This window comes from Brassica rapa, chromosome A04 (assembly GCF_000309985.2).
Source record: "Brassica rapa cultivar Chiifu-401-42 chromosome A04, CAAS_Brap_v3.01, whole genome shotgun sequence".
In the NCBI taxonomy this organism is placed as follows: domain Eukaryota; kingdom Viridiplantae; phylum Streptophyta; class Magnoliopsida; order Brassicales; family Brassicaceae; genus Brassica; species Brassica rapa.
In genome coordinates this window covers 15,982,326-15,999,365 of record NC_024798.2, presented here as the reverse complement: position 1 = coordinate 15,999,365, position 17,040 = coordinate 15,982,326, and the positions used below count along the sequence as shown (strand labels likewise).

The 17,040-nt window shown below is 35.3% G+C and overlaps 3 protein-coding genes across 5 annotated transcripts; all 3 read right to left on the bottom strand.

Annotated features, from left to right (window-relative positions):
* Positions 1 to 99: 99 nt before the first annotated feature.
* LOC103865005 (protein transport protein SEC13 homolog B) lies at positions 100 to 1,996 on the bottom strand. 2 transcript variants are annotated; one of them, XM_009142785.3, is made up of 2 exons: positions 1,770 to 1,996; positions 100 to 1,188 (listed from the first exon to the last, which is right to left on the bottom strand). In XM_009142785.3, the coding sequence occupies exon 2, from the start codon at positions 1,176 to 1,178 to the stop codon at positions 273 to 275; it is 906 nt and encodes a 301-aa protein (XP_009141033.1). In that variant the 5' UTR covers positions 1,179 to 1,188; positions 1,770 to 1,996; the 3' UTR covers positions 100 to 272. The 2 variants fall into 2 exon arrangements, with proteins under 2 accessions (XP_009141033.1, XP_033145165.1); XM_033289274.1 differs by having other exon boundaries at positions 100 to 1,191; positions 1,770 to 1,930.
* A 355-nt stretch (positions 1,997 to 2,351) lies between these two features.
* LOC103865004 (mitogen-activated protein kinase kinase kinase 18) lies at positions 2,352 to 8,542 on the bottom strand. Of its 2 annotated transcripts, XM_033289259.1 has the most exons (2): positions 4,995 to 8,542; positions 2,352 to 4,862 (listed from the first exon to the last, which is right to left on the bottom strand). In XM_033289259.1, exons 1-2 carry the CDS (start codon positions 5,767 to 5,769, stop codon positions 4,426 to 4,428), a joined length of 1,212 nt encoding a protein of 403 aa, XP_033145150.1. In that variant the 5' UTR covers positions 5,770 to 8,542; the 3' UTR covers positions 2,352 to 4,425. The 2 variants fall into 2 exon arrangements, with proteins under 2 accessions (XP_033145150.1, XP_033145149.1); XM_033289258.1 differs by having other exon boundaries at positions 2,352 to 8,515.
* Positions 8,543 to 15,219: 6,677 nt separating this feature from the next.
* LOC103865003 (probable protein phosphatase 2C 25) lies at positions 15,220 to 16,805 on the bottom strand. The gene is made up of 2 exons (XM_018658158.2): positions 15,855 to 16,805; positions 15,220 to 15,753 (listed from the first exon to the last, which is right to left on the bottom strand). Exons 1-2 carry the CDS (start codon positions 16,617 to 16,619, stop codon positions 15,412 to 15,414), a joined length of 1,107 nt encoding a protein of 368 aa, XP_018513674.2. The 5' UTR covers positions 16,620 to 16,805; the 3' UTR covers positions 15,220 to 15,411.
* Positions 16,806 to 17,040: the final 235 nt, after the last annotated feature.

Below are 17,040 nucleotides of genomic sequence, written 5' to 3'. Positions count from 1 at the left end.
TCTTTTATCTGTTTTCCAAGTCGTCTCCCTCTTCTGAGAATGTAAAAAGAGAAAACACAACGGAAGCAAAAAAGAACATGGCCAACATCATATGCCGGAAGATCTAAGTAGTCAAGTTTAAAATAAAAGGGAAATTATATATTCATGAAGGTCTGGTTTATTGAAGTTAAAAAAAAAACCAAGAGTCTAGGAAAGAATAAAATGTCCAAATGCACCAAACCAAAATTAAGAAAATCCCATCCACATTCCCTCAGAAGACCATCAAAAAGCACCTACGGCTCAAGAACGGTGACTTGTTCCCACTCTCCATCAACCGCCTCTTTCCACACCGTCACATTATTATTCCCATCGGACACAGCCAGCATGTTACCGGTCAACGACCACGACACCCGCCACACCGGAGTCATAAAGTCCTTGAGAACCTTACCTTCCCACTGCTCACCTTCTTTCCCCACCGTCCATATAATCACCTTCCCATCTTGCGAGCCACTAGCAATGGTCGACTTCGGGAGCCCCAAGTTCGGCGCCCAAGCCACATCCCTGACCCAATCACTGTGCTTCTGCAGAGCCGGGAAGCAATCCATCTTCCACAACCCGTCAGAGAGCTTCCACACTTTCACCGTATTATCACACCCACCAGAAGCGATCTTGTAAACCGGATCAAGCAAACCAGAGCTGACAATAGCACCAGGCGCAGTGGAAGGAGCCCACGAGACAGAAGTGACACCAACCGGGTGAGCTTGATCAATCTTCGCCGCGTCCCAGCCACCATCACCACGGCCAGTGAAAACCGAAATGTTCCCATCGGATGAACCACAAGCCAAGGACAGTCCGAGCTCATAAGGAGCCCAAGCGATGGAGTTGACAGAAGATTTGTGGTCAGTGAAGACATGAGCCTGTGTCCATTGGTTTTGGCTGCCTTCTTTCCAGAGGATGACTTGGCCGTCATAGGAGCATGAGGCTAGGACTGATCCAAACTTCGGGTGGGCCCACGCGACTTGCCAGACGGGACCACGGTGGCCTGTTAATGTAGCTAGGTGCTGGGATCCTCCACCGTTGACGCCGGTTATCTTGATGGTGCAGTCAGATGAGGCAGTTGCAACTTTCTTTCCGTAGTAATCCATTTGGACATCGTGGACCATGTCCTCATGACCCGTTTCAATCTTCTGACCCGGCATGTTGCTTTCCCTGCTTATAAAAAAAAGTAAACAATTGAGAGAAGCAGAACCCACAAGAAACTATAAAAGCTTTACAAAGTATCTGCTAATACATAACACTTACACGTATAGGATACAATTTACACCAGAAGTAAGATTAATTAGCTTTCGATTTTTTTTTTTTTGTAAAAAAGGCTTTCATTAAAATTTAAAACAAAGTACAGATGTGATTTGTTAGATCACATAGTTTGAGAAAGTGTGATACATGAAGTAGACATAAAAAAGAGCTATAAAAGTTTGAAAACTTAGTACAACTCTTAGCTTAACCAAACTAAGAAGGATATTAGTGCGCAATTAGCTTTCGATTTAAAATCAAGAAAGATGTAATATGATTGTGAGGCATTACACACAAAAATAAAAAAAAATTAACAATGAATACGAGTAGTAAATGCTAAGATCGAAACTCTCGAACTCGAAATATCTAATCTAATCGATTCAAACACGAAAACTCAAGCTAAGAAATCGAATCCGAGACATAACTGGATCCAATAGATGAGGAAATTCAATTAGAGGGATCACGAGGTGAGATCAAACGAGGAAGAGATAGGGTACCTGAAAACGCGGGAACGTGAGTTGAAGGAGAAGATCGACGGAGAAGAGAACGCTAAGATGAAGCAATCGGTTTCTTAAGTTTTTATTTTTTATAAGGTAAGGTTGATTAAAGAAAAAGATCAGGGACCTAAACCGTAGTCAAGATCCTAACCCGAGTGGGTCAAGTAGTAAAACCGGATGGAGATGATCACTTATTATTTCAAAAAGGAATATTTCTCTTTAACATACTTGACTTTACCTAGTTACTAATCTTCAGTTATACAATGTTTTTTTTTGATTAAATGTTTGATAAAAAAAAAAAAGATAGAACAAAAAAATATATTTTTAACTAGTCAAAATTGATATATATATATATTTTACGAATTTCTCAAACTCGATTAAAATGTATGTATGTAAAGTTAAAGAGAAACTAATATAATATTGATAGATTTTAAAAATTAACTTAATTGTGATTTGAGCTCGAAAACATGAACATATACTTTTCCTATTAGTCTAACGCTTTTAATCCATCTTTTATTTTTATTTAGCATATACTTTTCTTGCATTCAGAAAAATATATACCTTGTCGTAGATTTACTTTACTTTTGTGGATTTGTTGTGTAACAATTTAGTTTTTTTTTTAAAAGATAATTATGTAGTTTCTACACTTTGATTTGACACTTTGATTGTTTGGCATATTGTTTAACTTCCCCATTTGCCATATCTAAGATTTTTGTGATCATATTGTTGTTTCATGGAATACATTACGTTTGAGTTAAGGATGTTTGCAAAGCTTCGCATAAAACAACTAGCCTCTAAGAAATTAGCACTGTTTACGTGTCGCTGCCGTTTGACCAATCGAAAGTTACAATTTTAAATCTTTAAAAGGTAAAGATCAAAAATTAAAATTTTCTAGAAATGACAACAAAATAAACAACATTATATTTGATAAAAAAAAAACAACATATTATATGTCGCTGGTACATGCAAACAGTGTCAGCTTAGAGCCTGTGCATTTGCACTAAGTCTTTTTCATTTTTTCTTAAATAAACCAGGGGTCTTGTTTTGTTACAAAAATATATATTAGGGTTTAGTTGTGAAAATTACAATAATATACCTAAAGTTTTAAAGAAAAAGTTCAAATAAGCACAAGGCCATTTAATATTTAACCGAGCCTGCATGCAAACGATCATAACCATAATTACTTCACTGAATAATCTCGTTAAGACTATCTTAAAAGAGTAGATTTGTCTATTTGATAGCAGCTTCGTCTATTTCGAGCACTCAACCACCCCCTTCATCTACAAACTCATTAGCTATTCGACACTTTGATTGTTTGGCATATCCTAAAAAATTGTCCTCAATATCATCTTAAATTGGACATAGGGCATTCACCAGGACTATGTTCTTTGTGGGGAGAAAGATGAGACGCGGGATAACTTATTCTTTGCTTGTCCTTACTCTTATATAGTGTGGTGGGATAAGCTTGCAAGCAAGTTAATTGGCTCGGCCATTAACCCATAATGGAATGATAATCTTCTGTTGCTTCAAAATGGGAGGTTCACTCGAGTGGATCGAGTACTTATTTATCTACTGTTCCAAACGCTAATCTATCACATATGGGGAGAGCGTAATGCAAGAAGAAATCAGAAAAGGTCTCAGCGATGGAACATATGATCAAGCTTACGGACAAAACAATCAGAAACAGGATCTCTTGATCACTTAGCGACCATAAAATGGGTAGCCTTATGTGCAGATGCTTTGAGATGAAGGGAGATTAGAGGCTTTTAGAAACAATTTTTTTCTTTTTCTTTCTGATTAATATGGTATAGCAAATTTTTAGCCACTTTTTAAATTTCATTTATTTGTAAATGCTTTGAATAATCAATAAATTTGAAATTTCACCCAAAAAAAAGAGCCAACGATATTCATCTCTCTCTTTCTTAGATGATCTTCAACTACGAATCTTTCTCAAAACATTTACATGTTTACTTTGATATCTACATAGCTCCAAAATCGTAAAAGAAAAAGGGTTGCTCAACTACTCTAGTCACCTAGGTATTGGTTAAGTTGGCCAAGTATACATAATCTATAAAAGTATTGAACATAAAGTATGTAGTTAGGTGACAAAGAAGATGTTTTTTTGTGCGGGATAACCAAATGAAAAGAAACATATTATGATAATCTTAAAGTTCAATTATCCATTAAACACAAACAAATTTGCAAACAGAAAAATCAAAGGAAAGTCATGAAAAGAGCGAAATATTCTTTAAAATTTTAGCATGTTGATACCTTTCTCCGAATTGAAAACTTGTGGAGGTGTGGTAAGCCAACATTGCCCACCACTCCATCATAGTCATTTTCCATTTCTCCACTTTGATTTCTTATTTATTGTTTGTTTTCTAACATTGATCAGAGTTTAAACATCGACTATTTGACCTAACAATTTCAACAAAATTAAGGTTATGCTGACAATTTCATGTTGACCCCCTATTCACTTGCATCTAATAAGCCTAATCATACTAATTATAAAGAAAAATACATGGCAAAGAAGCTACCAAACCAAGAGTGGGTTGTATAAACGAGAGCTACCAACAAAAAGAGGTAACAACTGAGAGTTAGGACACTCATCTCACCACGTAAAAGAGTTTTCAAGAAACAAATAGACCGATCCGAATCACATGCAATAACGAACAAAAAAGTTAAGGCTGAGAACGAAAGATAGATTTTTTCGCAACTTCTTATTCTTATTACTTTGATGATAATAACAACAACAACAATATAGCATACGAACAATAATATTAATGTAAAACGTGGCATATATTTGAATATCCTCTACCACCAATAACAACACCAACATTAGTTCACACGTCATCACCGACGCCGATTCTTCACTTCCCGACGGTAAAACAGAATCATCAGTAGACACCGATGATACGTTTAATTGCAATTCTGCCCTTGTCAAAACCGGATATTCCCCTTTTGCCGCTAACTTTTCATAATTGTCGCTTCTAACCTCAATCCACCCATCTGATTCCCAAATTGCTCCTCCTCTCGTCGTTAATTTACTTATCCTTGCCACCGCGGAAACCGTATCTCTAGACACAACGCTCTCTTCTTCTTCCTCGAACTCGGAACTGACCCAGTCCAATACGCAACGCGGAGACGACTCGGTGGCGAAAAACGAGTGATGACCTTGACGTAGAAACGGATGCTCGAGAAGCTGATCGCAGCTCCACCTCTGACTCCGATCTCGTCTCAAGCATTTCTCCAAGAAATCACCGCCGAGCTCGGAGATTCCCACCGGAATAAACGGCAACTCGTTCGAAAACCCGATTCGACTCAGCGACTCGAAACCGTTATCTTCCCACGCTGGCTTTCCGGTGAGCATCTCGATGACCGTGCAGCCGAGAGACCACACGTCGCTCTCCGGTCCTTGATACTCTCTCCTAACAACCTCCGGAGCCATCCAGAGCGGACTGCCACGCGGCGCGATCTCATCCGTCGGATTCTCCAACGCCATCGCCGATCCGAAGTCCGCCAGCTTAACGGAGCTTCCTCCGTCAGCGACGAGGACGTTCTTCGACTTCACGTCGCAGTGAACGATTCCGTTAGAGTGAACGTGACGGAGAGCGGAGACGAGGCACCAAACGTAACGGCGGAGGAGCGTTTCGTTAACGATGGTTCCACCGTTAGCCACGTCACCTTCGGGTAAATACTCCAAGTGGAGGTTCCGAAACGACGTCGTTCCTTCTTTGGACACGTCGTCTCCGAGGAACGTCACGATGTGAGGGTGGGGCTTGAGAGAGCGGAGGATTGCGATTTCGTTCTCGAGGGACTCGGATTGAGAAGGAAGACACGCGGCGAGGTTTACCGACTTCACGGCGAACACTCTACCGTCGATTTTGCTCACGGCTTTGCTTACTGTTCCGAAACATCCTCTTCCGATGTAAGAACGTCGAATCCAAGAAGATGATGAAGAAGTGTTTGTGTTTGTGTTTGTGATGCTCTGTTTCTCCATGTGTGCTGCTTGGTTTTGCTAACTAACTTTCGTGTGTAAATTCTCGAGGACACACGACGGTATTTATACCTGTGTCGAAGTGCCAAATGTGAACGAGAAATAAAGTTGGCATTTTTATAATTTCTGACGTGGACGTTTCTTTCCAACTTTGTCTTTATTAATTTTTGAAACCGTGAGGCCATTTACAAAAAAATATCTCACTTGGGATTCAGTAACTCTAAATTAACATTAAAGGGTGTAATTTTTTATTATTAATTATTAAACTGGAGAATTTTTTTGGATTTGAGTTTTATATTTTGACAAATAGATTTTTTTTCAAATCCACACAAATTTATTGTGAGATCAAATATATTAGTGAATATAAAATATCTGTTAATGAATAACACATGATCTTAATTCGTTTATAAATTATATAACTAAATAACAAAGGTTTAACATAAATTTAAAAGTCATAAAAATAACATTCAAAATTAAATACTTAATAACGTTACTACAAGTTTAATTATATTTTAAATCAGACATATGGATAATCAGAAAACTGTTTGATGACGTCCGTCAATACGACACTTGGAGAAGTTCTCGGGATGTTCTGTAAGAAACCGAGTACTTTCCATATTATCCTTATCAATGATAAAATGGATAAGTCAGCGGCTCTCATTTTTAACACTTCTTTTCAACTTTACAAAATATTCAACAAATAAACTGGTTGTTTTAATTTACTGTTGAGGCCATTTGGTTAGGGCCGACAAGTGATGAGATCTCTCCGACGAATCGTGGGAACGGCAAACTAACTAAACGTGTCGATTGATTTTCGGATGTTTGTTTTCTGTTGACTTTTGTTGTTGGTTGTGCGTTATTAGTTTTATTTTTTGTTTTGTTGACCCGAGTAATGCACGTTCAAACATGGAATATTCGGTGGTAATCTACCAATCAAGTACTATTCTTAATTGACACACGTAATAGCTAATCATATACATATAACTTTTCCTTCATTTTAGCTTAGAACTACAAAATGACAATCAATTATAATTGCCTTTCTTTAACAACTTATAGATATACACAAAACACAATACACTATGTCAGATTTGGAATTAGATAAAGAAACATTATGTCAGATTCGAAATTAGATAAATAAACATTATGTCAGATTCGAAATTAGATAAAGAAACATTATGTAGAAAGTTAAAAATGTGATGGTATCTAAACGCTATAAGTTTTTGTAAAACGACTTTATTTTTGCCTAAAAGTGAATAAGTCTGATAACAAAAGTAGTTTGGAGTTTGGACGATTAACTGCTTCAAATTATCGACTTTTTCTGACATATACCACAATACACATCTCGTTATAATAATTTTGCTATATCTACAATTATTATACTAAAATAGTATTTGCTCAAAAAAAAAAAACTAAAATTGTATAGAATTACGCATTCTTCTGAGTTTACGCCCACTCGAACAAAAACATATAAACAAAGTTTATATTATATAATTAAGAAAACAACTTGTAACATGTTATCTAGCACATTTAAGTTCAAATGGGATTATAACGAATGCACTAATAAAAAGCCACTAAGATGCATGCATGTCTTCGTGTTAGCTAGTCGGCCTTGGACAATATATGTCAATGAACCATGAGTTTTGGTCCTAAATTTCAATACGCATAGAACATATAATCTCCAAACAATATATTTTTTTAAACTCTTACAAAATTGTTTACAATCCCATAAATTCAGAACCGGTCCTATCGTATAAATATATACATAATTAATGTTCTAATCACGTTAAACGTTGAGCGTTGTATCGTCGCCCCAACTTATTATAACCGCTTAAACATTGTCAAGGAAAGGGTAGATTATAAAGGGTCGTAAAGGAAAGGAGTAGGAGTAGATTATAGCTTCAAATAAAGTCTCACTTGATGTAAAAATGTTTTTTGGTGAATAAATTTAGCATTCATTCAAAACAAAAAAAAATCATTGTTAAAAAAAAAAAAAAAGAAAATCAATGTCGACGAGGGTACACCGGCACACTGAAAGTACGCGAAGCATGGGATTCTCAAAATAATAGCTAACCGAATAAAAATTGGAAGTCAGTGAGGAGCGTGTATCAACAGAGTTAGTTGTCCCCAAAGAAGTTGATATGAGACATGAGAGAGAGGTTCATGACTTTATCACTTCCGCACCTAAATGAACTAGATCTTTGGTGGGGTACTTCGGTGAAACTTACGTGTCACGAAATCGCTGGTCCACGTTCTCCAATAGAGGACCAAAGACTCCAGTTGTCCGAACTCACTTACTTTTTTGTTAGACGATTGCACTATTGACGTGCCTTCACCACTTCCAGTCCTCCACCTCTACTTTAAATAACCCTTTTTGTTCTTTTGTTGGGTAATAAAACAGAGAAATTTACTCAACGTGATCCTTGATGGAATGAAAAAGACAAATGCTATTTTAATCTGAATGCTTGAGCAAACGTGATCCTTGACAAAGAAGAAAAGTTCATCAAAAATATATTCTTTTAATATGCTACTGATTAGTTACTAATTCATGAGTTGACAAAACATCAAGTTACGAATACTTCTGCTGCTTTTATACACTTGCCATCTACATATGGTATTTACCTATTAAGAAAAGTCACTTCTTTTGGAAGAAACATAAATCTGCCGCAACTATCCTATTTAAAGATATATATATATATATATATATATAATATGTTGTTAAATAAGTTTGCTTTGTTTGCTTTGTTTGTTTGCTTGTGGGAGATCTCTGCCCTTCCGTGAACGTGAAGTACTAAATTAACGGTCCACCACTTGCTGTAGGGGTGGGCACTTTACCCGAAATCCGAAGTGGCACCCGAACCCGATCCGAAAAACCCGAACCGAAATCCGAACCGAAGTAGCAAAATATCCGAACGGGTATTAAATTAGGAGAGATTGGATATCCGAACCCGAACGGGTAATATCCGAACCCGAATGGATATCCGAAGATAACCGAACATATGTATAATTAACCTTATATTTTTAATTTACATCTTTCATATTATATAAAATATTTATATTGATACTACACATACTTTAAATTCATATGATATACATACAATTACGTAGAAGATGATTTGCTATGCACTTAAAATACATGTCAAACTTTTTATTTCAACAATTAACAAAAAGTTACATCCAAAATTTAAAAACAATAACCAAATTAATGTCTTTTTAGTTTGAAAATGTTATATCCAAATCTAATAACCATTCAATCTATTAAAAATATAAAAAATAGTTAAGTGAAAGTTATATATTTAAATACAAGAAATTTGAAAAATGAAATTTTTTTTTTTTTTTCAAAATCTAAATATCCGAACCCGATCCGAAATAACCGAAACCGAACTAAAAATACCCGAACCCGACCCGAAGTACAGAAATACCCGAACGGGTTCTACACCTCTATACCGAAATACCCGAAAATCCGAAATACCCGATCCGAACCCGAACGGGTACCCGAACGCCCACCCCTAACTTGCTGGATATCCTTTCAATTAGAGTCCAAAAATAAGATATTATTTTGAGATTTAATGGACCCATACCATATTACCAAGTTACAGATCAAGCAATCCACTTGGAATACAAAATATTAGACAATGCAAGTGCACCATGTCATTCGTTGGTACTAAACTTTTAAATATATTTTTATCTTATTGAAATCGACTCTACATATGTATGATCTAGATTAAAGTAGTTAGGTCATTTATATACTAAGAAAGAGAATTATAAAAGGCTTAAATAATCAGAACTGTTTGACATTTTAAAGACAATATTTTATTATGTTGATTTGCTATAATAATTGTTTTAAATAAATTAAATAGTATTTTGGGTACTAAAGATGCATGGCAAAGAGCAAAACACAATAGAGACATAAGTTGCTGTTTATGTTGATAAGTGTCGTGGGAGTAGAAGACAAAGACGAAGCAGAAAACACTCGAAACTGAGGTGGCCGACAATACAACATGCTTATGTTATTGCAACTCTGAAGAAACCTCTAACAACATCATCTTCAACTTTTTATATAGGATCTGTTCAAGATCATGCACACTGATCTTCGTATCACAAGGATAACGATCCGATCGGTAGTAAACGGTGTGTTATCATGAGTATCTTAACAATACAAAATTGAGGAATCTGGACGGTGGAAGCATTATAAGCGTAGTTGATGCGGTATGGACTGTCACAATGTCCTGTGAACTGCATTGTATGGTTATGCAAAAAAAAAAAAAAACTGCATTGTATGCAAATTATAATTAATAAAATATGAATGCTATGATTTAAAACATAAATGTAAGCAAATTTGTATATGGTTTGATAGATTTTCGCCCAATGTAAACGATCAATCTAATTAGTGATCAGTGGAGCACATTACTTCAAATCATACAAGTAACCGAGTAATTCTAAATGTGAACAAACCTTACGATAAACAGTTTTAGACAAATGCATTTTGGATTAAAGATTAAAAGATTCATATAATTTGAACTATTTGCACGTATGGCTACGACTCCCTTCCAATTCATTAATTAATTCATGAATTACAGAACGGGTAACTATAGGAGTAAATAATTTATATACTAAAAAATACTAGACTATATTTTATATACAGTTGAAAATGAGGGACCACACGCACAGACAACACTTCTAATAACGTTTTGAATCAATAGTAAACGCCAACCAATGGCCAGTTGTAGGGGACGAACTCTGTCTTCCATAGCGAGAATATTTAATTGCATGCGATGGGAGTGTGACTTGTATATATTATTGATGTTTTCTAATGCTTGTTTATTTTTAAATTATGGATTTGTTGAGAAGTCTGATTCAGCAACTTTTTCTTTTCATGCGTCATTCGTCTTTGTACAAAATGAGATGAAAAAATAGACTTTGACTTGTAATAAGATGAGATAGGTGTGAAACCCTCAATTTTCCAAAATTAATATATTAAAAAATACAAGTAAAGTAGGTTTTAGTTATTAACTCAATGTCGACTTGTAGGTCATGGTGTTTATTTGTTTTTTTTTTTTGGGTAGGACATGGACCATGGTGTTTATTTGTTAGGATTTCATCTTCATAAATATGTTTTTGCAAGAAGAAAAAACAGTGATATAAATGGATTTGATAGATAGAAGCTAAGTTAAGCGACCAAACTTGTAGTTTAGTTACATTGAAGTGGTGGAACACATGATGTGTGTGTGTGGAACACTTAACTGCTAAATTGGCGGAGATTTGGTTTTTGGTGAAGTAAAATAAGAATTTTAGAACAAACACAACAAGGAGAAAAGTTCAACGACGTGCCGTTTTGGGGTCCATTAGAAAACCAGAAAACAGCAACGTGTTCTCCGCCTACAACACAAAAGCATGTGTTTATCTTTCACGTGTTGTTTTGTTCGTTCTTACTTTGACCATTGTCTTCTTCCTCTTTTCACAAACACAATCCTTCTTTTCTTATTTGTTCCCCTTATCCTTTATCGACCTTCTCCACGTCTATAATCACTATCACCGCACAAATTTGGTTTTCTATTTATTTATTTATTTATTTATTTATTTTCATATGTTTAAAATTTGCGATTTATATCTATGATACAGTATGTGACAATTTTATAATGATGTTCAGAGTAACATATGTGACTATAGATGTGGATATGGAAAATGTGCTCAGTGTACGCTATAATCAGTTATAATATAGTCACTTTTGTTACTTTGGATCAACCAAGCAATCAAAGACTCTATAAGAGAGAGTGGTTTACTACAGAGAGAGACACTTGTTTGATGGTAGAGGGTTTAAGACTTGTAATAAATGTTTGTGTAAGACCTCGTGTCAGAGCCCCTCTGATTTGTGCTAGAAACCCAAAATTCTTAATCATAGTGATTTTTTGGACATATGTTCTTGGTCAAAATACCAGAGCTGATATCAAGTCCTCAAAAAGGAAGCTTTAGCTTGTGGCTTCAATTCATATATATTTTAGAGGCCGTTGAGTTTTTTTTTTCTGAAAGAATTTTAAATTTATTCACTTCAAAAAACCTTTGTACAACCTAATGCTTCTTTGTACAGAAATAGAAAACCTATTCAAATTCAAAATTTTATAATGCTAGGATCATCTACTTCCAAACCATATTTTCATGGCCTTCTCATGTCTATTACCAACAGTCTTTCTTAAAGATAAAATCCTATTTCGAATAAAATTATAAGGCCGTTGAGTATTACTCCCTTCGTTTTTATTTACATGACGTTTTAGAACAATTTGTTTGTTTCCATATACTTGACTCTTTGCAGAAATCAATGCAAATTATAATGACAAAAGACTCCATTTACCATATATTCAATGTGATTTACGACACAAGATAGTTAATTAATGAAGACTAAAAAGGATAATTTACTAGATGCCTTAATTTGTGTGAAATTTCTACAGCGTCATGTAAAAGAAAACAGAAGGAGTGAAATATTTGTGTAGTCTAGTTGTGATGGTCTATACAATGGGTATTATGGTTTGGGAGTCCCAGCTCAACTCCCATGGCTATATACATTTTTTGCTTCAAGCTTTCAAATTCTTAGAGCGGCTCTAGACCTTTCATAATGAAAAATTTGAACTCGTAGTGTGTTACTTCTTTCTCTAGACTGTTTCTCTATGTTTAATCTTCTAAGGGTTGTTCCAACTTGTAATCCATAATTGATTTGTCTCATAATTTCTCTCAGACGATAAGATCCGATACAAACCAATTGTAAACTCACTCTTCTTGATATGAAAATGCATTGGAAATTAAGGGACTTTTATCCATGTTAACATTCAACAACATTGTTAGGATATGTCTGCTATAAATATGACTACATAGGTGATTTGTAGTAGTTTCAGTGTCCTAACAACATTGAAAGTAGAAAACTATGAATAAATGAAATATCTAACAAGACTGTTACAGCTAGACAAAACAAAAATATCTTTCTAGCTTCTACATGAAACCAAGTTGAGATCAGTACCGGCCTTAGGAGGAAGCGGGAAAGCACTAGCTTCCGGCCTTCTTAAAACTAAATAAAATATCAGCTTTTGTTTTCCGAAAAAAATTATTAGTTCAACCGACAAACAAATATAATATGTAAGTTTTTTTAAAAAAATTTACATGGAAATTAACTTAAGCAACTACACTCTTTTTTCTTTCTTTTTCTTAAAATTATTTCAGCCCAAATTTTTAAACCTTCCGGCCCAAATGTTTTCACAAGTTTTAGGGCCGGACCTGGTTGAGATACAAATACAATCTATACTATTAAAGCAGAATACTTCTTATGAATATGCCCCTGAATTTTCCTATTAATTACAAAACATTCAATTTCCTTTTTCAATTGTTTTAAATATTTTTCGAAAATGAAAAACTTAACCAATTTGCTACTTACATTTTCGTTTTTAAGCCCATTAAGTCGTTTTAAATCTCATTTCGTACTCAGAGATTTACGGAATCAAATCAAATAAAAAGAACATTCCCCAACTTGAGGAACACACAAAAAAATGTTTTAATTGTTTGACATGGTAACTGAATTTTACAAAAACTAATCTTAAAATATAGAAAGATTCGATTTTAAAGATAAGATCCCCCAACTTTCTCCCCAAATTTCTCCTAAAACCTAACATCTTGCTTTGAATCCGATCAATATTATAAATAGGTAACACCGGTTTCCTATTCAAACCCACACCTTCGAACAAACCAACATGATCTACGTAGGATAATATAGGACAAACATTTTAATTTTAATAATGATTAAAAAAATAAAGAAGACAATATTATAAAAATTGACTATAAACAAATAAAAAAATCTATTAAAATATGGATTAGACAAATATTTATTAATTTAAATGAAATTTTAAAAAGAAACGATACCGCGCTTTGAAAGCGCGGGTCAAAATCTAGACTCGCATTGAGACAAATTTGGAAAACTAATAAATAAATCTTTAATAATATACTTAGTTTAGGAAAATAAACCAGAATATTCTATAATCGAATCAGTATATACCAAACCTGAAAGATCTATACTATTAAAATCTTACCTACTAAACAAAATATCTTTTGAAATTTACTTTAGTTTCCAAAACAAAATTCGAAAATTAAGTACCATTAGATACTCTGCTATATTAAATACCCGATATATTATCCTATATTAAATACTCGATATACTCTCATTTCCTTATTTTGCTTATGATATTTTATTGTTATTAAAGTTTATCGTTAATTAACTAAACAGAATATCTTTTGAAATTTACTTTAGTTTCCAAAATAAAAGTAACTATATTGCCTAAAATTATGTAACAATCTCAACGACACGTCTTCTTCCAATTAATTATATAAGGTTGTTTCATCTCATAAGTCCATAGTCAACATTCCTAAGGCTCCTCCTCGCCTCCCTTCCTTTTGTTTTTAAACTTTGTATCTTTTTGTGTTTCATATGTTTTTGGTTTTCCATAAACTAAGTGTATCATATGTGATCATGTGCAGGTTTATGCCCGACAAGATAATGACATTGCTCAAACAGTTTAAAGTAAAGAAATAATGGTGTTCGTCAATCAATGCTTCAAATATCAACATTGTGGGTAAATCACAACATTGAATCCAACAGACGTGCTCTCCGTGAGCTTATCTTCGCCGCTCCTGATGCTCTACCTTGCCTTAGGGTGTCATCCTCCTCGAGGAAACTCTCTACAAAAAGAGTTCTGATGGTATGTGCAATCAATTCTCTATATAGGTGTCTATATATGTTATGTATATATGCGTGTATGTGTTCACACTATAAATATGTGTGTGTAGTATGAGTATGTGTATATGTATGTGCCTATCTTTGTCTGTATATGTTCAGTGTATATGTGTTCAGTATATATGTGTGTGTATATGTTTGTTTCAATCCTTACAACCGATAAACCTAAAAAATACAAATCTTAAAAAAAACCGTTAAAACAGTTGATACATATTTTATTTTGAAATACATTCGTTAGAAAAAATAATTTTGACAAAGGAAACAAACCCGCGCTTTGAAAGCGCGGGTCAGAATCTAGTTGATGATCAAAACTAAACCATTTTTTTTTTAATGAATGTTAAATTTATTCATATCAAAACCTTTATACAATAAATGCATCATTGTTTGAAAAGAATGATAAAAATCAACTGCTATTTAAGATCTTTTAGCGAAATCAACGTGTTCTTTGATAATGTACATGCTATCGGCTTCCAAACGAAACTTGCATTGCAGTTTTTAATCTTAAACGTCATGCCCCGCTGATCAAAACTAAACTTCATGTGCGCAAATAACTGATTTCAGTTATTTGGTTTTCTGTTTGGCCCAATGTTGGTGAATTTGCAAGAATTTTTAAACTGAATGGCCTCTTGGCCCTCTTCATTCTTGAAATTAGATTACATCTACATATATTATACACTTAGGGCACATAATAATAATGAACTGATAATTAGATTAACTGGACCAATGCATCATACAAGTACATAGGCCACACTGAGCTAAGCTTTTCGCTAAGTTAGAAAGAATAAATAAATGATTAGTCCAAGTTATAAATAAAGCAAAAATCACAAGACACCCTTCAATTTCTAAAGAAAATCCTCTAAAATTCTATATCTCTCTCTCTAGATGAACTGGCGCAAAGGGATCAACATCACACTAATATCATCCGATGATCCTCGTGAAACGGAGAGATCGACAAGCTTCTTACACGCTAACAACAATGTCTTCTTCTCATCTCCTAAGCAGAAGGGACGAGCAATGTCTACTGCTTCTTGGTTACTCACTTTGTCCCATAGACCATCCGATGCCAGGATCAAGAACTCGTGCTCCTCATCGATTCTTAACGTCTTCGTCTCTGGTTCTGCTATCACCCATTTCTTGAATTGAGCATCACCTATCCCTCTCGACACAGCCAAAGATCCTTGTATCCTCCAAACACCACGAAACGTATCAACATAGCCGCCCTGCAAAAACAGTTAATCTATTTTTAGAAACCCTACTTTCCATATATATCAAACGTCTTATACTAAAAATAGAAACTTGACTAAAAAGTTGAGATTCTCACCGTGGTTTCAATTCTTGTCCTCTCATCATCTCTAGAGGGACGGTGGTCGGAAGAAAGAGCCTCCGCGACGCCTCCCGCGCTCATGACGGCGCGACAGTCACCGGCATTGGCGACCACGAGGTTCCCGTCTCTGAACATAGCCGTGACGCAGCAAGAACCGCCTTTAACGTCTTTCCCCTTGAGAAACGCTGCGTCTGTGGTCAAGTAACCGCGTTTCACCGCGTCTGCCACGTCAGACTTATTACAACCAACCACTTCTTTTAAAACGTTCTTGTCTAAGTTCTTGGCCGCAAACTCAGACGCGTTGACTCCTCCGTGACCATCGTAAACTCCGAATATGGCGTGTTTGCGATCTCCTTCGAGATTGGTTATAGCGGAGAAGCGATCCTCCATAGCTTCTCTCCTTCCTCTCTTGCAATAAACAGAGTAACCGTCTCCTTCCCTCTCCACCTCTCTGCTCTCCTTCCTGGGCGTTGTAACCGCGATCTCCGACGCGGTGGTGACCGGTATATCGAGCCTCGTGGGCCGTTTCCTCTTTAAAACTCCTCCGGGAGGAGACTGCGTGGAAACAGAGTCCGACCCGAGGACTAACGGCGCAGGAGCGAGTCCGGTCGGTGGTTTCTTGAAACGAAGACGAAACGGAGATTTAGGGGAAGAAGCAGTGAGAGAGACGGTTTCATGCGGCGAAGAGAGGATAGAAGCTTTGTTGTTGTAGAAAAGAGATGACACCGGAGAATTACAGACGGCGATGGAACCACACGACATGGTTCTTCTGTTGAGAATGTTTACGTTGAAGAAGATTGATCTGTCTCTCTTGTTTTGTCTTCTTTGCTGTTCTGTTTTTTTAAGGGGAGAGAGAGAGAGAGGAGAAGAGGTTTAAATATAAGGGAGAAAGAACGGTGTGAATTGTTGAATAATTGATAATCGAGTCCGTGTTTATCGAGCAATTCTCTTTAGTCTATTCCATTGACTCTCAAAATGACGTATATGTCCTTTAACTTTCCACAATAAGGATATTATTCTGAGGAAACATAACTAAGCTCAAATAGAATCCTACTCTTGTTGACCAGATCTTTTAAAAAAATGAAGAAAAATAATTATACTTCTTTTGATTTTATTTTTTGTTTGAAAATACTTTTTTTTATTTTGGTGATTTTATTTTATAAAGCTATTTTATGTAATGACG